The 26870-nt window shown below is 38.9% G+C and overlaps 1 protein-coding gene across 1 annotated transcript in view; it reads left to right on the plus strand.

Moving 5' to 3' along the window:
• The window catches only part of LOC140960869 (long-chain-fatty-acid--[acyl-carrier-protein] ligase AEE15, chloroplastic-like), a 77659-nt gene that overhangs the window by 12722 nt on the left and 38067 nt on the right, over nucleotides 1–26870 (plus strand). The window contains exons 3-4 of the mRNA XM_073419180.1: nucleotides 19320–19434; nucleotides 22608–22695. Coding sequence (XP_073275281.1) covers nucleotides 19320–19434; nucleotides 22608–22695 — 203 coding nt within the window. The remainder of the gene's footprint in view (nucleotides 1–19319; nucleotides 19435–22607; nucleotides 22696–26870) is intronic.

A 26870-nucleotide genomic window follows, 5' to 3' on the forward strand; every position in this document is an offset into this window, starting at 1 on the left:
TTTCTCTTCCCAAACTCAGTATTTCTAGAACTTTCTTCGTTAGGCCCATGACAACACTTGATTCTTGACTAATCATATCCACTAAAGTTAGGATCCCAACAGAATTTTAGGTGTGCTGCCCTTATTCTAACTTGAAAATTGTGAGGAAAACTACAATAATGCAATTCAGAGATATATAGATCTTAAGAGAGAGGGTCAAGCTATCATCTCTCTTCATTTCATTCCTCCAAAATTTTCATCTCAGGTCATTGTACATATTTGTACTACTGAGATTTATTGAAAATTTTTACTAATGTACTTCGAGCATTACCTCTTGTCGAAGATTGTAAACATCCAGAGCACATAACCAAATCACATCAATCTGAAACTTAGATCTTTTTCCCTATTATGGCTTGTTCTTTTACGAAGATAGGATCATTTTCCTCATGCTCTTCCATCTTAGAGCATCAACCAATTTTTTTGCTTCACAGGGATAATAACTTATTGTCAAGTCATAGTCCTTTAGAATTTCAATCCATCACAATTGCCCCATGTTTAACTTTTTCTGAGTGAACAAATATTTGAGTCTTTGATTATCGGTGAAAATTTCAAATTTTGCCCCAGAGAGGTAGTGCTTCCATATCTTTAAGAAAAAATTTTCCTCGACACGTTAGTAATTACATGACCTTATTGAATAAGCACACATCCTATACCTCATTTTGAAGTATCACTTGAGATTGTGAAGCGCTTGTCTTTATATGGAAACACTAATATCGGGTCAAGGCTAGCTTCCTCTTCAATGTCTCGAAATTGTTATGGAATTCAATACTCCAAATAAATTTGGAGTTTTTTGCGTGAGTTTGTAAGAGGCGTGAGTTTTGAGGAAAATCATTCGAAATTTTCTCTACTAATTAAGCCATGAAAATCTGAATTTTCGTCACGATATTTGGTCTTGTCTACTCTGTGATTGACTCCACTTTATTGGGTTCAATTGATACGCCATCAATACAGATAATAGGACCCAAGAATATCAAAATCTTTAGCCAAAATTCAAAATTTTTTTTAAATTTGTCATACTCTTCTTTTTCTCTTAGAATTTTGAGTGTGGATAGGATGTACTCTTCTTGCGCTCATTCTCTTGGTAAGTATACAAGGATATCATTGATGAATACTACTACAAACTTGTCAAAGAATAACTTGGACACTCGATTCATAAGATCATTAAACGTTGTAGATCCGTTTGTAAGGAAAAATGGCATTATTATGAACTCATAATGCTCATATCTGGTTCTTAAGAAAGTCTTTGAAATATATTATTCCTTGAACTTTAATTGATGATACCCTGATCGTGGATTGAGATTTGAGAACACCTTCGACCCTTTAAGTTGGTCAAATAATTAATCAATTCTCGAAGGGGCATTTATTCTTGATTTTGATCTATTAGGAACTAGAGACACAGTTGGAGAGAAAAGAAGAAGAGTTGTCCATTATTATTTTTCCTTAATGATGAGCTTGAGGATACACTTACAGTATATATGGTAAAAATGGGAATTAAAGCATATCAGAAGAATTAGAATAAGAAATACTAAAACGTGGTTCACTTATAGAAACGTGTTTCTCAATTGCCTTTTATATAATATTCAATATGCCCCCCTCAAGATGGAGCATGTATGTTGATGGTTCCCATCTTGGACAGTAGCAGCTTGAACTGAGTTGGCAGCAATGGTTTAGTAAGCAAGTCGGCAAGCTGTAACGCGGAAGACACATGCAGAAGTTTAATGAATTTGGCATGAAGCTTTTCTCGAACCAAATGACAATCGATCTCAATGTGCTTGGTTCGTTCGTTGAATACCGGATTGGAAGCAATGCGCATTGCTGATTGGTTGTCACAGAAGAGAGTGGTTGGTTCACCTTGTGCAACTTGCAGGTCCTTGAGGAGTGAAATGATCCATACTATCTCACAGGTAACACTAGCCATGGCTCGATATTCCGCTTCTGAAGATGATCGAGAGATCGTATGTTGTTCTTGGATTTCCAGGATACCAAAGAATCTCCAAGGAACACACAAATCTCATATTTCTCGATCGAATCTGCAACCACTGGTTCATCAAGGGTTGCATGTTACATTCGATATCTAAGTGATACAATAATAAAATATTCATAGTATCAACGCATGCACAGCTAGATAACCCTTGTCCCTAATGTATATCTTACATTCTGACCAGAGATTTTATGTACTACTCTTTCGTTAGATCACATAGGATATTCGCACCCGTAGATGAGCGGAGAATCTCCGACTACAATGTACTGGCTCCTAGACATTTCGCAATTGCACCCAACCTTGCCACCTTGTGACCCTCGCGGAGTCGGTAAACGAGTCAAAGTACAAAATTAGTATTTAGAGCCTCAGTGTTGTCCCGGGTCGTAAGGACTAATGATGTACAATCACAACCACATACTTTTCCTTTCGATGAATGATAACCATCTGGAAAAGTCTGAGGGAGGGTTGTTCAGTATAATTATCATATGATTACTATTAGAAATAAAGGTTTGGGAGTTTGATCAATAGAGTATCGAAGTTTGCAGAACAGATTAGCTCAACTGAAACCACTGAACTGAAACAATTCAAAATAGAGTTGTTCAAACTGAAGTCATCCTAACTAAAGATTAATAAGTTAAAGGATATGATGCAATCAAACTAAACAAAGTCAACTGAACTATCAGTTAGAACTACACAGGACGCCCTTAGTCAGTTTAACTGATAAGTCATATAGTCGGTTCAACTGATCAATCATACAGTCAGTTCAATAAACAAGTGGAATATTTGACTGGAAAAGAGGAGCTCTAGCTACATTAAATATATGTTGGTGTTTGAAATCAACAATAGAATTTTTCTTGAGGTCTATCCACACAAGAATGAAAGTGAAAAATTCCCAATGTATAAAGAAGTCATCAAGGTTCAATTAAGGGCAATTATCACTAAAAACTAATTTAACATGTTTCGCAAACTGAGTTTGAACCACTCCACAAAAAAGCTAGGAAAACATAAGAAACTTCGGATATATAGTATGGTCATCAACAATAGTAAAAAAGAATCATATCTTTCAATTGAAACAAGAACAAAAGGGCAGTTGGGGTGATCGGTTTTCTCGTGTCCAAAACGCAACGAAAGATTTAAAATTTTTTATTTAATATTCAAAAAATGCAGTTGGACACTCGTATAATTTAAACAATAGAAACATTCATACGGTATTAGTAATTATATTTTTAGTGAATTAATCACTTGACATCAACTATTCTGAGGTTAACAGATATAGCTCTTCTTGTATTCCCTACGAACAATCTTCTTGAACTCTTTTCTTCCATCATCCTAATCTAGTCCATGACTGGATCGCTTGTTCTTCTTCTAAATAGCACTAGAAATTTAGAAGTATTTTAACGTTGAGATCAAAGAACGAAAGGCGGCTCAAACCCTTAAAAATTCTAGGGGTGACCGAAATTTTGAGAGCATGTAAGGAGAATTTCGAAAATTTGAGTGAATGGTGGCTAGGGTTGTGGCCTCCCTTACTAAAATATGAATACTTCATCTAATTACCTTAATTATGGGTTAAGGCTTCCTGAATAAAATTTAATGGGCTTAGATAATTAATTTGACTAGTCTAACTAGTTCAATTAATTATTATATTAAATTCAATTAAGAACTTTAATTATTTAACATGTTGGACTTGTATTCCCACAAGACCATTATACAAATTTCCCACTACATTTAAATTATTCTTTAACAAACTCAACTTTTGAGTTCAGTATTTTAAATTCTCAAATTTTCATAAATTCAAATCCTTGAATTTATTCTCTTCAAATTTTAATTATCATGAATTCAACTCCTTGAATTTACTATCTCGTAATTTTATATAAATTCAACTCCTTGAATTTATTGTCTCAATGGAAACAAATGATCTGGTGCTTTTGTGATCCTCCATGATTCAGGAATACAGCAAGCCGTGAGTTCACAACTCTTTGTGATTCAAGACATTTTTTTTTATTCGGGCTTACCCTTAATTGCTCCATTCCATGCACAAACATTTGGTCATGAGAATGTTAGAAATAATTTTCTGATTAAATTCATTGAATCATGGTAAGAGCGTCTAAGAGCATCGTCCCATGATTCTCTAGGTATCACTGATAGTGCCTGCAAGAACCAATATGTTATGATTAACGTCAGTACGGTCCCTTCATCTCATATTTCTCGATCGAATCTGCAACCACTGGTTCATCAAGGGTGGCATGTTATATTCGATATATAAGTGATACAATAATGAAATATTCATAGTATCATTGTATGCACAGCTAGATAACCCTTGTCCCTAATGTATATCTTACACTCTGACCAGATATTTTATGTACTACTATTTCGTTAGATCACATAGGATATCCGCACCCGTAGGTGAGCGGCGAATCTCCGACTACAATGCACTGTCTCCTAGACATGTCGCAATTGCACCCAACTTTTCCACCTTGTGACCCTCGCGGAGTCGGTAAACGAGTCAAAGTAAAAAATCAGTATGTAGAGCCTCAGTGTTGTCCCGGATCGTAAGGAATAATGATGTACAATCACAACCACATACTTTTCTTCTCGATTAATGATTTCCACTTGGAAAGTCTGAGGGAGAGTTTTTCAGTAGAATTATCATATGATTACTATTAGAATTAAAGGTTACGGAGTTTGACAAATAGAATATCGAAGTTTTCGGAACTGATTAGCTCAACTGAAACCACTGAGCTGAAACTATTCAAACTGATGTTGTTTAAACTGAGGTCATCCTAACTAAAGATTAATAAGTTAAATGATTGGATGCAATCGAACTAAACATAGTCAACTGAACTATCAGTTAGAACTGAATAGAACGCCCTAAGTCAGTTTAACTGATCAGTCATATAGTCAGTTCAACTAATTAGTCAAATAGTCGAACTGCTGATCAATTTTACACGTCATCTGTTAGTTCAGCTATTAACCAACAAATCGTATACAACAGATTGCAAATAACAGAAAGAGCGTCACATTAGCAAACTGTGACATCGTACTATTGTCAGAAGAATGTTGACACATTCAGAAAGGTAAAATCAACAGATAATTATTAATAAATACATTCAATGTTACCGTTGGAAACAAAGCCTATAAATAGTTGAGAAGTTTAGTGAGAAGCAGATTAACGATTTCCGAATTTTAAAACATTTGAAAGATTCGGTTGTACAAGATTAGTTGCGATATTCATACAGAAAAGCTCACACTTCATAGATATATTCATAGCATTCAGTCTATCATTCGAGCTAAGATACCAGCACATTAAATCATTGTATTCGAACTTTTTGAGATCAGTTGTGCTATGAAGGAAAATATGTTTGTGCAGTGATAAATTGTAAGAAATTAAAAGTTTCAGTTTGGTAGTGTTTAAGTCCAGACTGAAGTAGGTTATTACAGTTTCTGTAATCAATAAATGTCTTTTAATGAAAATCTATTCTTGTGATAGAAAAGGTGACGTAGGAGCGATTGGAGTCTCTGAACATCCATAAAACTTTTTGTGTTCATCATTTTATTTATTCTTCAATTATTCAATATATCAATTAGTTTATTTCCGTACTACCAGTTAACTGACTGTTTTTGACAACAAGATTCTTGAATTCAGTTTATCACTAAACTGATTCATCATTTCGAAAAGAACAAAAAATTTTTAAGTGTTTACTCAACCTCCCATTTTAAACACTTTGACCCATCAAACCGATCCTAACAATTAACCATCTGCATGATTGGACATCTTTATGCCCTCACCATGAAACACGGTACACAACATCACAGATGCTAGTCTCAAGCTCAAGCGGCCTTTATCCTTGTTTTTAAGCGGCTGAATCGACTATGAACAAATTTAGAATATACAGTATTTACAAATGAGTTTCAAGATCGAAGTACGATTCATTTGTATTAAAGTTTATTAAAGGTCTTTATCTATGTTGTGTGCATGAGTACACAGATAAAGTAAAACGGAACTATGAAATGTAAATTATATTAAAATAATGAGTGCTTATTACAACTGAGTTGGTAAATTTTTTAACCGACCATTGGCTTCCAGGGCATCTACTCTGACAAGGAAGCCATATATCAATGTGCACAAGTTGAAATGAACTTTACACAGCAAATTGATCAAAACAAAAGACAGCTGTTTCTGTTTGGATAAATGGAAAACATAACAATGTGCAACATCATCATCAATTGGGTTAAAATGAAGTAAATAACCTACAAGAGTAAGTTTTCCAAAAGAACGATGGCCCATCGTAAAATTCCACAATTCTGTCTTCGAAGCTGAAACATTACAAACAATAGAAGCAAAAGTACCATATTTGTCGAGCTCATAAATTTCCAACATCTTACCCATCCCAATCGTTTTATCCTTGTGAATATCCTGGATTTGAAAAAAATTTTAGAGAAAAGAAATTGATAATGAGACATGTTTAGGGCGGGAACTAATCGAAAGGAGATTAAACTAGAATTTCGGGACATATAATGCTTCATTAAGAATGAGATTATGTGACCTGGAAAATGACAATTAGAACAAACAACTACATCGTATTTACTACTTTTGTTATTTTTATAATCTTTACAACTGTTGCAGCAGCTAGGGAATTCAAATCTGGTTTTTTCTCCATTCTTATCTTCGATGCATTGGTGTGTAAATGCCTTTTTCTTTCCTCTTGCACTACATGTGAGAACACCTTCACATTAATAGGCAAAGGATCCAAAATAAACTCTTGCGCACGGACTTGAGCATATGACTCATTCAAACCCATTAGGAACTGCATCACACATTCCTGCTTGTGGTAATTCTTCAATTCTTTGTAGAACCACAATTATAGACATATGTCGGCTGATAGTCACTTAGTTCATCCCAAAGAGTCCTTAATTTTGTGTAATATGAGCTAATATCCATCGAATCATGGTGTAATCCACTTAGCAACTTCTTAATTTGATACATCTGAGACACATTACTTCGATGAAATCTCTCTCGTAGATCAACCCTAACTTCTCATGCAGTTGCATATACATCGAACTGCCTGCAATTTTTCTAGCTACCTAATTCAAGAGCCACGAAGTTACCATACTATTGCATATATCAAATCTACGCTCCATACAGAAAATCATCAAGCGGTGGTCGCGGTTTGATCTATGATTTTTCACTCATGGAGCTTGACTCCAAATGTTATAATTCGAACCTATGAGGAGATGAGACACAGGAATTAACCCCAGATGATGTCCATTGTGAAGAAAATATGGAGCGAATTCGCTTGATTATTAGCAACTTGTCCGCCTTTCACCAAGGATGAAAAACAGACTAATAGAAAATCAGAGTTGCAGACATAATTCTCTGATACCATATTAGCAAACAAAATCCACATTGAGGAAGAAACGAGAGAGAATTTAGAGAAGTTTTATTTATATAAATGTAAGTCTGTAAATTGAAAATTCCTTAGACACATGCCACATAGTTTGCTGACTAAGTAAAATGATCTATGGCTGGGCTTCTAACTCATATAATACGCTTAATAGAGGGCAATTTTATTATGGCAATGCCTCTCATCCTCAGATGTGATGAAGGCCCCCATGTTTTAGGCGATGTTTGGTACCCGGGTTTTGTTTATTACCACCTAGGTGCTTCGAGCATCCATGCTGACGATCGATCAATGATCAATACCATATTTATGTGATATGGAACCGAAGGGGTTGGATATATATTACTGATAAGTGTTGATTTTAAGATCTCAAGTTAATTAATATGACACAAATTTTGGTATAGATGCATCCACTGGTGTCAATTAGTTAGAAAATAGGTGGTAACATGGCAATCATTGCATCATTATCATATTGTATATCAGATATTTTATCATAGTAAACATCACACGAATGCTTTATTCCTCCTGCCAACATCTTCTTGGGCTAGCTTGCCAGACATGATTTAGCCAGTGTGGTTTATTTGGCTAACGTGATTTGCACACTATTGCGCTATTTTTGAGGTTTACCTGGTGTGCATCGAATAATAGCTGCTGATGTTTCCATGTTATAAAAAGAAAAAGAAAAAAATAGGCATTAACAAATTATTCCAAAGCAGAAGAGTATGAGCCATCAATTTGGTAAAACGAAGCATTGAAGCTTATCTTTAATACTTTTCATGTGAGATGGTGATCCATGCTCCCAAACCTAATAGACATTGATACCCCCGGGGAGGACCGGGTCATGGGTACTGTACGATCCCAGGTCATGGGTTAGGTCCTGACATGCTTTGGGTCGGTTCGATAATAGCCGGGCAAGTGACTACCCGATACATCATATCCCCGGGCTTCCAGACGAGTTCCCAGGTGATGATTCTCTATCCGAGTTACCTTGATAATAGCACCTCACTCGAGTGCACAAGTATGTGATACCTTATCTTGGTAATCATTAGTGTCAGAATCACATGGATTTGACAAGGAGAAGGGGACATTTTGGCGTGTCATAGAAATTGGTGTCAGAAAGCAGGGTACGGGCAACCATCTTGTCATAATTAGAAAGTGAGCACTGAAAATGAGGTCATCATTAATTTTCTTCCTATAAATACCAGGTTTTGTTTAGCATTTAGATTCATTGTTTCATATATCTTATGGCCCCACCATTTACTCTCCCAAAAAAGACACCATTAATACAGCATTTCTCCTTGCTATATTGATTCTCTTTATTCACCATCTGACTTAAGCATTGGAGTGGCTATGCCATTCACGTGGTTATCTTCGTGTTTGCATGACAACATTAGTTTTTTCTCGGGAGAAAAACCTTTTGTTTTGACGCATCTCGCTGTGTTCTAATCCTCAGTATTTACATAACCCGACCCGGTTAAATTACCCGGTCACATCATTGACATCGTCTGTGGGAAACAAGTTTAAGGCGTAGATATGGCTCCCACCAGAAGAACAAACCAAGAAAACTCTCGAGTTCCTGGAGGGGATTCACCTCTCTCAGGTAAAGGTAGTCCTCCACTCACTGGTACTTAGCCTACTGTTACCTTGTCATCCAAAGAATTGGCTCGGATTATATCTGACGCCGTCGAGAAGGCCATGGAAAAGAAGGCCCCTTCCCATCATTCTATCCAGCCCAAATGTGAGCAGGAGCGAGGGGGCAGAGAAGAAGATGGAGGAGGGGAGGAAAGAGAGTCGAGTGCTGGTTCTAAATCCCCCTCTATAGAGGAAGAACTGGAAGAGTTAAGGAGGAAAGTGAAGGTCTTGGAGGCGCAAGTTGAGGCTCGGGGCAGCAGTCGGGTGATGGCTAAGGGATGCCCTTTTTCTGATGTCATCATCAGGGAGCCTCTGCCAGGGCGTTTCAAATTTGGCTAAGATAAAAGACTATGATTGGAGTTCTTACCCAGAAGAACACCTCGCCTGGTTCGAGAATATGGTCATGTTGCACTGTTATGAGGCCAGGATCAAATGCAAGGTGTTCTTGACTACTCTGGTTGACTCGGCCTAGAGATGGTTTGAAGAACAGTTCCCTCAGAGTATTCAATCTTTCGAGGATTTCCAGAAATTATTACTAGACCATTTTAGTAGCAGCAAGAAGTAAAAGAGAACTACTTTCAGCCTGTTCGAGGTAAAGCAGAGCCCTGAAGAAACTTTTAGGGCATACATCAAAAGATTCAATCGAGTCGCTCTGGATGTCCCCTTCTGTTCCCTTGAAACAAAAACCACCGCATTCACACAAGACTACGGGAGGGGGAGTTTTTTTTGCTCATTAACCAAGAAACTGCCTGAGGACTTTGAGGATCTTTTTGCCCGGGCAGAAAAGTATATTAACATGGAAGAAGCTTAGAAGAAGAAGCGAGATGCTTTGAAAAGAGAGAGACGTGACTGGGTGTTCAGACCCGAGGAGAGAGCTCATAAGAAGGTAAATGCAGGGAATTTTTCCCATCATGTGCCTTTGAAGATTGCCCAGGATAGGATGTCCAGGAGTGTAGCTCGGATAAGTTGTGGGATCTGAACCCCAATTCAAAATTTTCTAGGTTCGAGTACAAGGGATTCTGCACCCTCCACAAGGCATGTTCTCATAACCCAAGTGAGTGTCGAATGTTGAAAAAAGAATACAATCGTCCCTCCGAACCAGAGTACAACCCATCAAACAGAAGAATACGATTGCCACACTGGTCAACTCAACGTCCAGGGCCTAGATCACTCGTTGCTTCGTGAGGCGCCTCAAGTGGAAGAAGAAACCAGGAGCTAAAATGGAAGAAGGCCTCATCTCATGCCTTAGGGGTAATAAAAGTGATTTCCGGTGGTTCCATGGTTGGTGATCTAATCGGGCAGGAAGGCACGAGGCAGGAGAGATTGTTTGGAAGTAGAAGGCGAAAGGAGGAGTGAGCTGACCATCATCTTTGGCCTGGATGATCTCTGAGGAGTCAGCCTTCCCCATAATGACGCTCTGTTGATTCTGCCCGCGTTGCTAACTACGACGTAATGAGAGCCTTTGTAGACTCGGGCAGCTCTGTTAACATCATATTCAAGGAAGCCCTGATGCAGATGGATTTACAAAGACACCAGTTGGAGTCGGTAGAAATAGCCTTTTTTGGTTTCGCTGGTCATGCTGTGCACCCGGAAGGAGAAATAATTTTTCCATTAACCTTGGGCACTCGGGAACTACGCAGTTGAGGATTCCCCATCATCGTACAATATTATCTTGGGTCAGCCAGCTATGAATGAATTGAAAGCCGCAGCCTCCACTCACCATCAGAAGATCAAATTCCAGGTCGAAAATCAGGTTGGAGAAGTAAGGAGAGATCAACCATCTTCCCGAAAGTGCTATGGGGAGACGGTCAGGGTGGATCAAAAGAAGGCGAGACAAGAAGATAAAGGAAAGAATAGGGCCTTGGAGGAGGAGGAAGTGGAGAAGAGGGAAGTTCATTTTGTGGCGGAAGAAGAGCAATAAACTGTAGAGATCATGCCCGAAAAAGAGATCCAGGTGACCCGAGACCTTGACTTATCCACCCGAGTTAGTCTATTGAACTGTTTAAAAGCTAACATTAATGTTTTTGCTTGGTTGCAACCGGACCTGGTCAGGATTTCTCCCTGGTGGCCGAACATAGGTTGAACATCATCCTAGGATCCGGGCATGTGAAGCAAAAAAAGAAGCACTTTGGTCCGGAAAAGACAAGGTGATTGACGCACAAGTCCGGGAACTATTGCAAGCCGAGCACATTCGAGAGGTGCAATTCCCTACATGGCTCTCAAATGTGGTGTTGGTTCCCAAAACAACGGAGAAATGGAGAATGTGCGTTAATTTCAGGGATCTCAATAAAGCTTGTTCTAAGGATTGTTATCCTCTTCCCCGGATCGATCAGCTGGTGGATTGGTTTCGAGTTGCTCAGTTTTATGGACGTCTATCAGGGGTACCACCAAATCCCCCTGGCCAAAGCGGATCAAGACAAAGTCAGTTTTTTTACGTCTAGAGGCACATTTGGCTTTGTGGTCATGCCTTTAGGATTGAAAAATGTCGGAGCAACATATCAGCGCCTAATGAACCGGGTCTTCATGAAGCACTTATGCAGGAACATTGAAGTTTATGTAGACGACATCCTGGCCAAGTTTCGGGAGATTTCCTGTTTTATTCTCGACTTGGAAGAGACATTTACTACGCTTCTATAGTATGGGATTAAGCTCAACCCGGCCAACTGCATCTTCGTCGTAAAAAGTGGTAAGTTTTTGGGTTTCCTAGTTACAGATTGTGGAATTGAAGTGAACCCTGTAAAAATCAAGTCGGTACTCAATATGCCCTCCCCTTGATCTATTTGCGAGGTACAAAAGTTAACTGGAAAAATTGTCGCTCTTTCCCGATTCATCTCTCGGTCTGCGCACAGGAGTTATCCTTTCTTTCAGCTCTTACGGAAGGCTAAAAAATTTGGCTGGGATCAAAAGTGCGAACAAGCATTCAGGGATCTCAAGAATCATCTAGCAGAGCTTCCAAATTTGGTAAAGCCCGAGCCCGGGGAGAAATTATTTGTTTACTTATCCACCACGGAGTACGTTGTCAGTTCTGTTCTTATACATGAGGAGGATTTCAACCAGAAGCCTGTATATTATGTCAGTCACGCTTTCAAAGGAGCTGAGATCAGATACACTGAAGTAGAGAAAATAGCTGTAACTTTGGTAATGACAGCTTGGAAATTGAGGCCCTATTTTCTCCCTCATCCAATCGTTGTTCTCACCAACAACCCTCTGGGGAGGATCATGACTCACCCTGAGGTCTCGGGAAGGATGGTTAACGTGTACAATGGAGCTTGGAGAGTACGATATTGAATACAGGCCACAGATTGCCATTAAGGCACAAGCCCTGTCAGATTTTTTTTTCAAAAATGAGTCAAACGGACGAAAAAATATATGGAGAGTGTTCGTAGATGGAGCAGCAAGTCGGGCTGAATGCAGAGTCGGGGTGGTGTTGATGGCACCCTCAGGAGAAAAATTTAAGTTGGCCCTGAGAATCGATTCCTGGGTCACTAACAATGAAGTAGAATACGAGGCTGTCCTCTCTGGCATACGAGCTGCCCGAGAGATCGGAGCCTCCCAAGCCATTCTTTAATCTGACTCATAGTTGGTCACCCAATAAATAAAAGGAGTCTACGAAATCAACGATGAAAAGATGCTCAGATACTTGAAACTCATTATAACCCAGGCAACATCCATAGTTGATTGTAGCATTGAACATATACCTCGAGACGAGAATGGTGAAGCAGACGCCCTAGCAAAGATATCAACCTTCTTGTCAGATGTCAGCACCTGAGAGGTATTGCATTTCACGCGGCTGGTTCTCTCTACCGATGAAGATGTACCGCCAACCCGAGAAAATTCATGGATGAAACCTCTGATCGAATTCATTGCTCATGATAAATTACCTGAAGACCAAGCCCAAGCTCGGAAGTTCAGAAAACAAGCTCCCAGGTTCGTTTTTTTAAATAATATTTTGTACAGGAGATCATACCAAAGGCCTTTGTTAAAATGTTTAGTCAAGAAAGAAGTAGAGTATGTCCTCTAGGAAATACATGAGGGATGTTTCGGGGAGCATCTCGGGCGAATGGCATTGGCTTGAAAAGCAATGTTGGCTGGATTCTGGTGGCCCATCATAAGCCAAGACTCTTCTCGTGTGGTTCGTGTGAAAGATGTCACCATCATTCCAACTTCCAGCACAGTCCGCCCACTCCGATGAAGCCTATTTGGGCATCCTGTCCTTTCGATCAATGGGGCATGAATATTGTTGGTCTTTTCCCAGTACCTCGAGCTCAAAAGAAATTTTTCCTAGTGGCAATAGATTACTTCTCCAAATGGGTGGAGGCCGAGCCTCCGGCTAGAATTACTGAGGAAGAAGTGTTGAAATTTCTATGGAAGAATATTTTATGTGGATTCGAGATCTCCAGAAGATTAATCTCAGATAACAGAAATCAGTTTCAAGGAAAAAAGATAACATCTTGGTGCCAAGAAATGAAGATCACTCAGTCTTTTACCTCAGTTGCCTGCCCCCAAGCATATGGGCAGACTGAGGTGACAAAATAATTATTGTGCTTTAAAAACTTGACTGCAAGGAAAAGGCAAAGACTGGGTAGAAGAGCTACCTAGAGTTCTTTGGGCATACAGGACTACACCATGAACGAAAACTCAAGAAACTCCTTTCAATCTTGTTTATGGTTCTGAGGCAGTATTACCCGTAGAGATTGGGCAATACTTTCCCCGGGTAGAATCTTACTGGGATAACAATGATGAAACCGGGAAAATGGAATTAGATTTGGTGGAAGAAAAGAGAAAACAAGCGATGATCCGGATGTAAGCTTATCGAGTCCGGGTCATGAAGTCATATAATAAACACGTCCGGATACGAGATTTTCATATTGAGGATTTGGTTATGAAGAAAGTAAACCTAGCTGGGGATGTGAGCAAATTAGAAGCTCGCTGGAAGGGTCCCTTCAAAATCATTCGAAATGTTAGTTTGGGAGCTTTTTACCTAGAAGATGCTCAAGGACGTTCTCTTAAAAGACATTGGAATGTTTTTCATTTAAAGAAACAATAATCTTGATAAAATGTTGTATTGGTAATCTATGATCCAATAAAATGAAAGAATTATTCAGAAAGTTATAGCATAAGTCAAGGGACTCATACCCTGCCCAGGGCTCCGTACCATGGTCCAGTAAGTCCAGGGAACCGTACCCTATCCCAGGGCTCCGTATCCTGGTTATCCAATAATTCCAGCCCATACCCTGGCCCAGGGCTCCGTACCATTTTTATCCAATAAGTCCAGGGACCTGTACTGTAACGCCCCAGATTCGACGACTGTCCTCACTGTACCAAGAGGCAAGAAGAGTCTTTCCAGCGTGCTTATGTCCTCACTCACACGCACCCTAGGAAACTTCTCAGGAGGTCACCCATCCCAGAATTGCCCCAAGTTAAGCACGCTTCACTTTGGAGTTCTTATGTGATAAGCTACCGAAAAGAAGATGCACCTTCGTGGTATGCGTAGTACATATCAAATCTTTTAAGCCCTCTTCAATTGTACAGTCCATTACATTGAACAGTCTCGGAATCCCTCTCCTTTCGGTGTAAGATCGGTTCATTCATGTTCCCTCCGCCTAGAAGCCTGCCAGGAGCCGCTCATTGTCCGTGCAACCTCATGGCACCGGCGATCACCCCCCGCCCTCTTCGGCCCCGGGCCTCACATGCCCACCAGCTTCCGCTTGGTTCGTCCCCGAACCGACACCGTACTAGGAGAGGTCGGCTCTGATACCAACTGTAACGCTCCAGATTCGACGATTGTCCTCACTGTACAAAGACGAGTCTTTCCAGCGTGCTTATGTCCTCACTCACACGCACCCTAAGAAACTTCCCAGGAGGTCACCCATCCCAGAATTGCCCCAAGTTAAGCACGCTTAACTTTGAAGTTCTTATGTGATAAGCTACCGAAAAGAAGATGCACCTTCGTGGTATGAATACTACATATCAAATCTTTTAAGCCCTCTTCAACTGTACAGTCCATTACATTGAACAGTCGTCGAATTTGGGGCGTTACATGTACCCTCGCCCAGGGCTCCGTACCCTGGTTATTCAATAAGTCCAGGGACCGGTACCCTAGCACAAGGATCCGTACCCTGGTTATCCAGTAAAGCCAGGGACACGTACCCTGGCCCAAAGCAAGTACCCTAGTTATCCAATAAGTTCAGGGACCTGTATTCTGGCCCAGAGCTCTATACCCTAGTCATCCAATAAAAACAGGGATTCGTACCTTACCTGGGAGGCATGAGGCCCCAGTATTCTATTAAACTCCAGTATTTAGAAAATTTCTGAGAGTTTGACATTCTATGGAGAAAGAAACTCGGTTATTATTCAAGACTTGAAGTATTTTTAAATTCTCATTTAATTTCGAGATGTTTTCTAGTTTAGAGTATATCTACAAAAAGAAAGACGTGAAAAAGAAGATTTCATTAAATGAAAGGCCTAAGGCCAAAATTACATGAGAAGAACTGGAAAAGAAAAATTACAAGCCTATTCTAAATTTATTTCATTAGGACCTGGCTGTCCTCCAGCCTCCTGGTTTTCTTCTTCAGCCTCTTAGGGAAGGGATGCTATGGCTCGATCAAAATCAAGAAAGTTTTCCCTATCCTCCAACAGAAGCCCGGCCTCTTCAAATTGCTCTTGGCATTTGTCAAAAGCAGTTCGGAATAAAGAGTAAGCACGATACTCGACAGCCTTTTTGAACTCAAGAGACTGGAGGAAGGAAGTTCACCGCATCTCTTGAGAGTACGCAGAGGCTACCAGAACAGTCTCAGCACAATCGCCCAGTACTGTTGGTTCTCATTCTTCTCGGTCAAAGAACGATTCTCTGACTCCAAGGCAGAGATTTGCCTCTGTAGTGTTTTCTCCCGGGCGAGACCGGCATCCACGTCCTCTCTGGTTTTAGCCAGATCTACCTGGGCCACTGATAGTTGCTGATTGGCCATGTCCAAAGCAGTGCATAGGTCGGTGACCATTTCTTCATGAGATGATCGAACCCGAGAGAGTTTTCCTCGAAGTTGCTAGTAAAGTTTTTGGGTGGCCCCGGCTCGACCGCCTTCCTTTGTAGCTACCGCGGATACCTCTTCGAAGGCTGAGATCAGCTTTTGAACACCATGTTCAGCAGGAGTTAGTACAAAAAAAAAGATGGAAAGAGTAGAACTTACAGAAAGGACCCAGTTAGATCCTTCAAAAAGCTTTGGGGTCGGAAAAGAACCCTTCAGATAGGCCTTCTCCGCAGGAAGGAGCATGTTCTTAAGTAGCCGGACCCTAGTGGGCGAGGCTCCCTCAAGGAAAAGTTTAGCTCCGGTGGTGGGCTGACTGGGAATATTGGAAGATGAAGGAGTGGACTCAGACACAAGAGGGCATGACCCGGTAGTCTGACGAGCCAGTGGAACCTCCTCACCAGTGGCAGCCACCAAAATCGCCTCTGGCGCCACCATCGCCCTAGGCTTGCGTCGCCGCAGAGGAACTTGGTCTTCTACATCCTAAGAAGATCGAGGTACTGTAGTGGATTGGAGTAATGGCCTTTCCTGTGTTTCCTCTTCCTCAACCCCTCGGGCAAGGGTTTTCTTCTCAGCAGCTACTCTCTGAGCCGACTTTTTCTTCTCCTCTGCTTTCTCGGCTGTACGCCTCCGCACAAAAGTAGCCTGCATTTCCGTCTCATCTACAAGATAAAGAGGCATGATTAAAATTTGCAGAATATAAAAGTGGGGATAAATGAAGTAAGAAGAAAGAGAATTACCAGGTTGAGCGCCCGAGATAGCTACAACATCGATTACCCTGTCGATAGGGTCCTCTGCCCGGGCACTGAACCCATTTGCTATCAAATTTTATTCGGATATTAGAGAAGAGGAGGAGAATTTCCTGTCTGCTACCAATTCTTGACTGCGAAGATAAGGCTCTTCAAATTTGTAGGCCCAAGGAAGAGCGGGTTGTGTAGGAAGATGAGGGAAAAAGCCGGTCAAACAAGAGAGAGGAGCCTGGAGGCGAATATAAAAGAAACGCCTTTCCATCCTTTCTGGGAAGAAGGGATATCATCGAGAATGCGGGCGTTTAGCCGGATAGACAAGGAAAAAGCATTGTCCTCGAGCCGAAAAACTAAAAAATAATTAAGACCGGGAGGAATAATAAGAAAGTTGTGCATCCTAAAAAGCACATAAGTAGAAGCCATAATCTGGAAGGAATTTGGATGCAGTTAGTTCACGGAGACACCAAAGAACTTGGCAACCTCGATATAGAAAGAAGGAATGGGGAATCGAAGATCATTTCTAACCTGGTCTCGAAAGAAAGTAGTGAAACCAGGGAGAGGGTAATCGGCCCTATCAAAGGGGTCGGGAATCAAAATAGGGAAAGACGAAGGGATAGACCCAAGAGGCCGGAGTTCTTCATCGGCTCCCGAGCGCAAAGTGTTGATCATAGAAGAAAACCAAGGAACTCCAGGAACCTCAGAGTGAGAAAGTCTGGTAGCTCGGGTTTTGCCTTTGTCCTTACCCTTCTTCAAGGGTCGGGAGGTGGAAGGTTTGGGTTTCTATTTTCTAGGTTTTAAAGAAGAAGAAAGGACTGGTTTTCCTGAACTAGGGGACGAATCGAAGTGAATCACCATAGATTCATACTCCGATGAACCGCGAGCGTTTGCTCCAGAAGTGGAAGAAGTAGAATAAGACATTTTCAAAGAAAAGACGGAGGAAAGAAAACTTACAAGATTTCTGAAAGGAAAGGTCGACTGGTCGGAGACTGGAAATCGTCGGAATATGGATAATGCACGACGTCAAGAGAAAGGAGCTGAATACTTAGAAAAACGAGAATGTAAAAGTGGAAAATGGAGGAAATCTATCGTTTTATATACGCAAAGGAAATTGATCTAAACCGTTGATCTAAAGATAAGGGGATAGTCAGGATGCATCTTGATAATTGTTCAGGGATATGAAAGGATAGGCTCGGAATACGAAGCATCTCATACTGTTCACCTTCTCGGAATTCGAAGCATTTTGGGCCGTTCGGATTCTAGGGCATACATCATCATGACATCGGCCCTACTATCTTAGAATATGAAACGACAAAATTTTTCCATGACCGAGAATAAGAGCAGCGACCGGGAGCAAGAGAGTTATCGTGACATCGAGAAAGATTCTAGCCCGGAAATTTAAAGAGGGAGTGGTGATACCCTCGGGGACGCGCGGGTCATGGGTTAGGTCCTAACAAGCTTTGGGCCGGTTCGATAATAGTCGGGCAAGTGACTGCATGAGACATCATCTCCCATGTCTGCCGGAAGCCGGGCTTCCAAACGAGTTCTCGGGTGATGGTTCTCTATCCAGGTTACCTCGATAATAGAATCTCACTCGAGTGCACAAGTGTGAGATATCTTATCTTTGTTATCATTTGTGTCAGAATCACATGGATTTGACAAGGCGAAGGGGATATTTTGGCGTGTCAGAGAAGTTGGTGTCAGAAAGCAGGATATGAGCAATCATCTTGCCATAATTAGTAAGTAAGCACTATAAACGAGGTCATTATTGATTTTCTTCCTATAAATACCAGGTTTTGTTTAGCATTTAGATTCATTGATTCATATATCTTCTGCCCCACCATTTACTCTCCCTAAAAAGACACCATTAATACAGCATTTCTCCTTGCTATATTGATTCTCTTTATTCACCGCCTGACTTAAACATCGGAGTAGCTATACCAGACACCTCCCCGACGCTCATTCATGTGGTTATCTTCGTGTTTGTAGAACATCATAAGTTTTTTCTCGGGAGAAAAACCTTTGGTTTGGACGTATCTCGCTACGCTCTCATCCCTCATAATTTACATAACCCGACCCGGTGAAAATACCCACGCATCTTGCACCCATTTTTACCCGGTCACATCAGACATGGTCTACCAAGTGAAGTAATAAATGCACCAATTGATAAAAAAAAATTGACGGTTTAAAGAAAATGTAGCATCTAAATCCCGCAGCGGACGATACAAAAAGTCATGGTGGAACATGGACAATACAACCAAATACATTTGCTTTATTGTTTATTATATCATTATTATATTTTATTTATTGTTTTTTATATTTTAATAAAAGTCATGGTGGAATATATATGGAACCCTTGCATAAATTTATGAAAAAGTCATGCTTTCATTAGGATGGAAGTTTTAGAAAAGTAATTTTTTTTCGTAGAATTGTTTTTCCTCTCTTCTCTCTTTATGATCTTAACCACTTTAATCAGAAAATTTTTCCGCCTAAATTTCAGGTAGAGCAAGACATTTTGAATTTCTGTGAAGGTGTAAGAATTATAGGATTAAATCCAGATGAAAAGATTGCCCTGTTTGCGGATAATTCATGCAGGTGGCTTATTGCGGACCAAGGTATGGTAATTATCTTACTTTTTCTTATAGAGATTTAATAATATATGTGTCATAAATATATTGTTTTAATGAAAAAAATTTCATTCAAGTGTAAATATAGTTTGGTACAATTACATTGGTTATACCTAGGAGAAATCAACCTATCCCTAACTCGGCATGAGCTATAAGAAAAACAGCTGGTTCGCTGGGTCAGCATGCGTTGCTCTGAGCGTGCGACTCAGCGATTGAATCTCTGTCCGAACATCCTAGTAGTGTGCTAAACATTATGCACCAGTCTAACAACACAAAAATGGTGGCAAACCCATTAGCATGCAAGTATATTTAACTCAAGCGCATGTCTATATTATGCATGGAAAAATGAAGTTCGCTGCGCATGAACAAATCTATACCAAACTAGTTCTGTTGTGGTTTCGAGTGTAGGATCAGATTATCAGTTATGGGTTGATCGTATAACTCTTTGATTTCTTTATTTTTTAATGTCTTCCTCCCTTGTTTCCCTATCGTCTCCGATTGCATTTTGCTTCGGCTCAAAAGAGAAAACACGACGATAACTTTATATANTCACCGAGAATCCAATTTGACCATATCCCTAATTCATCATTCACATGATATAATATTCATTAAAAATGAAAAGAAGATAACTTGCTGTGAATAAAAGAAACAACATAATTAGAAAAATCATAAACTTTAGCCTCGTATTTCCTATGCGTGTGCTTCTTGTAAACCAAGTCTTTACCATTATCTGGATCAACCTTGCTGCCGGGCTTCGAATCCATGGGGTGACCTCGATCGTGATTTTGCATTAATTACATCACTTTCACCTAGAGAATCGTGGTTGTACTCAAACACGAAGGATAGATACATGTCCGTAAGTTCAAGCGCATCCTCCCACGAAGTTTCATCCGGTCAAAGTCCACGCTAATGGACCAGAACCTCGGTCTGTCCTTGCCCGAAATGTTTATGCAGTAGTCCTACGTCTGCGGGGAGAAGTCTTTAATTTAATTTATTAGGATTTTTATTTTTATTAAATAATTAAAATTTTCGTGTTTATATATCACTCAAAGTCAATTCTTGATATATATATATATATATATATATATAAATTAATCAATTATAGACCCTCTAATATATTAAATGAGAATCATTACATATAGAATTATCACTACTAATATTATTATTTAATTAGTAGATTCTAAATTTACTAAATAAATAATTGTGAATTCATTATAACCCGATTGACGATCAGACATCGCCGATGTATCGAAAGTACAAATCTTGTTCATATAATGAAAATTGCAAATTTCGAATATCAAAATTTTCAATGATCCATTTTTGACAGTTGCCAATTTTGAGAACTTCTTCACCAAAACAAGCAGTTCTACTCTCCTCACTTAATTAGTCGTAAAGCTAAGTTCCACAACTTCCACCCTATGGAATCAACTTATAAACTTTTTATAAGCATCATGTTTGATATCAATCAAACTATAGTCACCAAATTCAACTCCTTGAACTTTGACTTTCTCAACGGGAACACATAGTCCGATACTCGTCAATGATTTAGGAAAACAACTAGCTGTGGATTCACATCTCTATGTGATTCAAAATAACATTTATTCTTATTCGAGCTTACCTTAATTTGTCTCATTCTTTTCATCAACCCCTCGATCAAGATTGTCAGAACTCAAGTCTGATTACACCCATCAGATTATGATAAAAGTGTCTAGTAGCATCACTTCATGATCTCCTAGGTATCATGGATAGTGCCGGCAAGAACCTTAAGTTATGGTTATCATACAGTACGGTTTCTTCAACTCATATATCTCTATCGAATCCGCAACTAATGATATATCACGAGTTGCATTTGAATTTGATAACAATGTAATGTATTTTTGAGTAATAACTGTGATATGATATGTTCAACAGAGGAAACACTTTTCCAAAATGCACATGTCTTACTCTGACCGCAGATTCCTTGCACTATTAACTTATTAGATCACATAAGATATCTTCGCCCGTAGGCAAATGGTGAATCCCCGACTACAATGTATTTGCTTTTACGTATTTCGAAATTATACCCAACCTCTCACCTGATGAACCTCAATGGAGTCTATAAACGGATCAAAGTGTATGTTAGTATATAGAGCATTTACGTTGTCCCGGATTAAATGACTAATGGTCTACAACCATGGACCGCAGACTATTCCACTAGATAAGTAATAACCATTTGAACAGTCCGAAGGAGGGTGGTTGTGTAATACATCACCAAATGATCATGCATCTGTATGAATGGATATTTCCATGTCCTTACCAATGAAACATTACATTTACATCACAAATTTTATTCTCCAGCTCAAGCGACATTTATCCTTATTTTAGGAGGTCGATTTAACTAGGAACCTGTTTAAAATATATGATACACTTCCTAATGAGTTTTATGATTTTATATTGCGAGATAGTCCTCATCGTACCTTTAGTATATTCAAGGGATATATCTATGCAGCTTGCATTTATAAACAGATAAAATAAATATCATAATTAGATAAAACTATAAAATATTATCAAAACAAATATTGTTTTTACAGAAGAGTTGATAAAGCTTAATAGATAAGTTGGCTCACTAGACACCTACTCTAACAAGGACATCCGTAGACAACTCTAAATGGGAATGCGTGACAAAGAGTGGAAACGTGTGTTGTAGCAATATTTCGCCCAAAATAACTACTCAAGACACTTCTTAGGGTTCTCTTCAGTAAAACTTCGCAAGTAAATTTCAAGAACTTTGTTGGCGTCCTCCGTTTGCGCATCTGATTGCGGGTGGTAACTGGAACTAAAGAAAAGTTAACTTTGATTCCAACTTGAAAGAATGAACTGACGTAAGACGTCTATCTCAATGCCAAATTTAGTCAAACTTTGGATGTAGTGAAGGGTTCTAGAATCATTTTCTAAGTTTCATCTTGTGTTCCATCTCATTTCTTAATATATTACTTGACTACGATTAGTACTTTATAGTGGAACATTAATGAACTTTCTTGATATTTCGATGATCTTTTACATGCTTGCTTTTGCAAAGCATAATCTTTTTTGTGCAATACAATTAAGCTTATTGAATATCTATTTTTTGGTTCTTACAAGTTACTGCATGATCTCACGTTAATTTGGTAACTTGTCCTCAGGAATTATGGCCACTGGAGCAATCGACGTTGTGAGAGGTACAAGGTCATCTGCTGAAGAGTTGCTTCAGATTTATAAGCACTCTGATAGGTTAGATGAAATGTTCCATTTTAGATTTTTGTTTTTCTTATTTGAATCGGAGGTAAATTAGTTTTCTTTAACGAGAGTGGAATTACAAAACGTTTATGTGGGATTTAAAATGATAGGAATATGATAGGATTGGCGTGGCTTGATCATGAAGGCAATATCCACTAGACATGCTACTAGAGCTGTTAAAATCCAGAAATCGCAGAATAAATTCAAATCAAATAAAAAAAGAACAAATGTAGGATGAAAGAGTCAACCAAAGATGATCATAATATTGGATGGAAAAATCAAAACTTAATTCCAACAAGAAGGTAATATTGATGATCAGTTATTGATTTCATTCTTCAATCTCCTCCACTGATCTTTTTATCATCAGCAAAATCTAAGACATCCATTTATCATTTCCCCACTTTGTCTTGAGTTTTGTCATCCTTAACAAAAAGTACCTTCAAACTGTTGGTGTACCGTTTCTTGACCCAAGGAGCAGCATAGGTTTAACATTTTTGTGCTTTGACAATCAATTCCTTTGGGCATCATATGATTTAAACGATTCATAGAGTGTTTATCTGATTTATCTTTGCATATTTAATGTTGGCTCCTGATGTTTAGGTGATAATAGTTTTTCTTGTAAATCTCTACGAACTTTTTTTGGTCTCCTAATCGGGTTCACAATCAGAAACCTTTTTCCTTGTGTGGATTGTGCTATAAATTCAAACGAAATTTGCGTCGAGATTGGATCGCTGAAATTTCAAAAATCCAGTGAAGCGGCTGTGACGCACCGTACTTTTACTATTTAAAAGTTGCGGAAGAATTAAAAATTTTCTTAAATATAAACATCCATACGGTCGTCAACTCATCGTTCATAAAAATATCTTTGGAATCATCCATCACCAATAAAATTTTGTTAAAAGAAAAGCTTGTTCATAACATCTCGCATCAAAAACACAAAATCAGAGTAAATTTAAACTTGCATAAAAACATTAAAAATGACGTGGGCGGTCCTCGGGTTTAGCCTCGCGCTCAGTCCAAGCCTGCTCCTTGGTCGCCACCTCCTGTCTCCTCATAGACATCCTCACCTGCATCGATCAAGTCTAGTGAGTCTAAAGACTCAACACGTATAAACTGGAATAGCAAGTAATACATAATAAAATAACATGCAACTTTAAAATAGGACATACATACTTGAAACTTGAACTTGCAAAATGAACTTGAACATACGTACGTACATAATTAGACGTGCTGTCGACATAAACTTTCTTAACATGCTTGCATACTTGAACATACATAAATTCATCATTTTTCATAGAGATATGTTTCAAAGCAAGTGACCCATAACAGAACCGTCTGATCAGACTAACCACAGTACTGGGATGACAGGGACGTATCCACTGCCACATACATGAGATCCCCGTTCATAATTTAATGGGCTGATTGGTCCACGTTCATAATTTAACGCTTTCCAATCTCGATCTAAACCCGTTCATAATTTAACGGGCGGATTGGTCCCCGTTCATAATTTAATGCTTTCCAATCCTAAACGTAATTTGGTCACAAGACATTTAGCATAGCTCAAAAACTTAAAATATTTTCTAGCATGTCAAACATACTTACTTGGCTTTGAGGGATTAGTTGGACTTTGATCGGGGCCGTTGCTGCACATACTAACATGAATTTACATACTTAACTTGCATAGCTTAGACGTATTGGTCATGCTTACTTTCGTGTTCATTCAATTCCTTAAGACATTCTAAAATTCCCATGACTCGACTTTGTAAATCGTTGCACTACACCATGACATCAAACCTCAAAATAAACATTACATTTTTCCCAAAACAGGTGGTACACGGACCCCGTGCCCAGGTCCGGCTACGGGTCCGTGTAGGTTCGCTAAAGGACCTATCGAAAAGAAGGAGGGACACGGACCCCGTGCTATGGTCCGTGTAGGGGTCCGGGTAGCTTCGCAAATTTTGACACCGAGAAGAAACAAAGGCACGGGCCTTGTGCCGTGGTCCGTGTGGGGGTCCGTGTCGGCACGCAAAAATGGCACCAAGAAGAAATCAAAGGCACGGACCCCGTGCCTGGGTCCGTGTACGTGCGCAACTCTGAAACTCACGAAAATTCTGTACACGAAAAGTTCATAATTCTAGACTCGATTATACGGACTATGAACCGACACCACGAGACCATCCTAGGATGCCAAAACATTGACCCAACTCGTACAAACGCCCCAAAGCAACGACGTTCACCCTACGACACAAAAATACGGCAATTGACATCAAATCGTTTCCTACGACTTCTAATTAAATCAATTGCCTATTGACATGAAACGAAACATCAAAAATACTCCTAACATCATTACCAATATACCTATACGCAGTAACGATCACCCGTCGATCCCCAACGAAGCCTGCAACATATACACTTCAAGAACGCCTCAACATCAATATTTTCTGAAAATGCAGTTTGAGCAGTCCCACGAAAAACATCATAACTCACTCAATTTTTATCCAAATAATTTGAATTTTATACCAAATCGAAGGTATCAAAAAGTTCTACATTTTTTGTATTGAAAGTATTCTCCAAATCCCGACTGAAAAATCACAGTTTTCAACAGAACAGTAAATTATGAAATTTCAGATCCAAAAATATTTCAAAACGCATTCGATGAATTTTCTGCTCAAACTTCTACGTCACACATATATTTTTACGCATAATAATCAACACAACGTATAATACGACAAGATCGATGCAGAAATAACAGAATATACGTGCTTTTTTGATGATAAACTCACGATACTGCGATACCGAAACGGAGATGGTGCGAGAGACGATCCCGGACGACTTGGCTCGATTTTCTTTGAAGAAAACCAACAAAATTCTTGCTGGAAAAATATAAGGGAGAGGGGCGGCTGCACTTGGTGCTTAGAACCCTAGATTTTCTTCTAAAAAGAGATATGAGATGAAATGTGTATGTGTGTGTTGTGTGAAACGTATGTGAAACGTATATAGGTGTGTGTAAAACGTGTAGTGTGTGTGTGTGGCGTGAGTTGGGTAGTGGGAAGGGGATTAGGGATGTTAATTAGGAAAATAAATTGTTTAATTAGCAATTAACAACTAATTAAAAGACTAATCCACCTCTATCTTTAACAAAACATTTAATTAAAAATATAGTGCACATGAAATAAATCTTTAAAAGTTTTAAACTCTAAAATCACTAAATAATTAATCAAGCTTTTAAAATGCTAAAACTAAATAAATTATTTAAAATGTTCCATCCTTAACCTTAAAATAAAATACCAAGCTTAAAATTGCCAAAAATCGTCGCCGGTCTCTTCCTCGATCCCGCCTCGAATAATCGCCTGAAACATGAAACTCGAGAAAATATTTTAACGTGTATCACATAAATATAAATAATTTAAAATAATACTTTTAAATAAGTCATGCATGGCTAAAGCTCGTTTTTAAATTTGAATAAATGATTTAACAATTTAAACAATGCATGGGATTTACGTGTACGGATTTTGGGCACTACAGCGGCGGTGGCGGCGGCGTTGTATTGTGGTAGCCGTGTGCTTTTACGAAGATGGTGCCCGATTTTTGAGTGGAGAGTGAGAGAGTTTTTGTGTTGTCAAATTTTTGGTGGACAAAAATTGTGAACAAAAACTTGCGAGTAAAAATTATATTATTTCATATAACCCTTATTTATAAATTTTAATTTCTGATCTAATCAGGACTCTTCTTGAATAAGGATATTGTATTTTCATTATTCAAAAATTCTCATATATGTAATTATTCAATTAACTATTGATTACTTAATCTATTCTAGAATCTTATATAATGTTCCATTAGAATTTTGCACTTAGTAGTCACTACTAATTTGATATTTAATTAGTATATTCTAAATTTACTAAATAAATAATTGAATTTATCATAATCCCGATCGATAATCAGACATCGCCGATATATCGAGGGTACAAATCTCGTTCACATAATAAAAATTAAATATTTCAAAAGACAAAATTTTCCGCTAATCCAATTTTTTGCAGCTGTTAGTTTTGTGAATTCATTCACTAAAACATGCAGTTCCACTATTCTCACTTAATTAACATTAAGATAACTTCCACAACTTTCATTACATGTAATCAATTTAAAAACTTTTTTATAAACATTTTATTTGA

The sequence above is a fragment of the Primulina huaijiensis genome, chromosome 16 (assembly GCF_012295235.1).
Source record: "Primulina huaijiensis isolate GDHJ02 chromosome 16, ASM1229523v2, whole genome shotgun sequence".
Taxonomy (NCBI): Eukaryota; Viridiplantae; Streptophyta; class Magnoliopsida; order Lamiales; family Gesneriaceae; genus Primulina; species Primulina huaijiensis.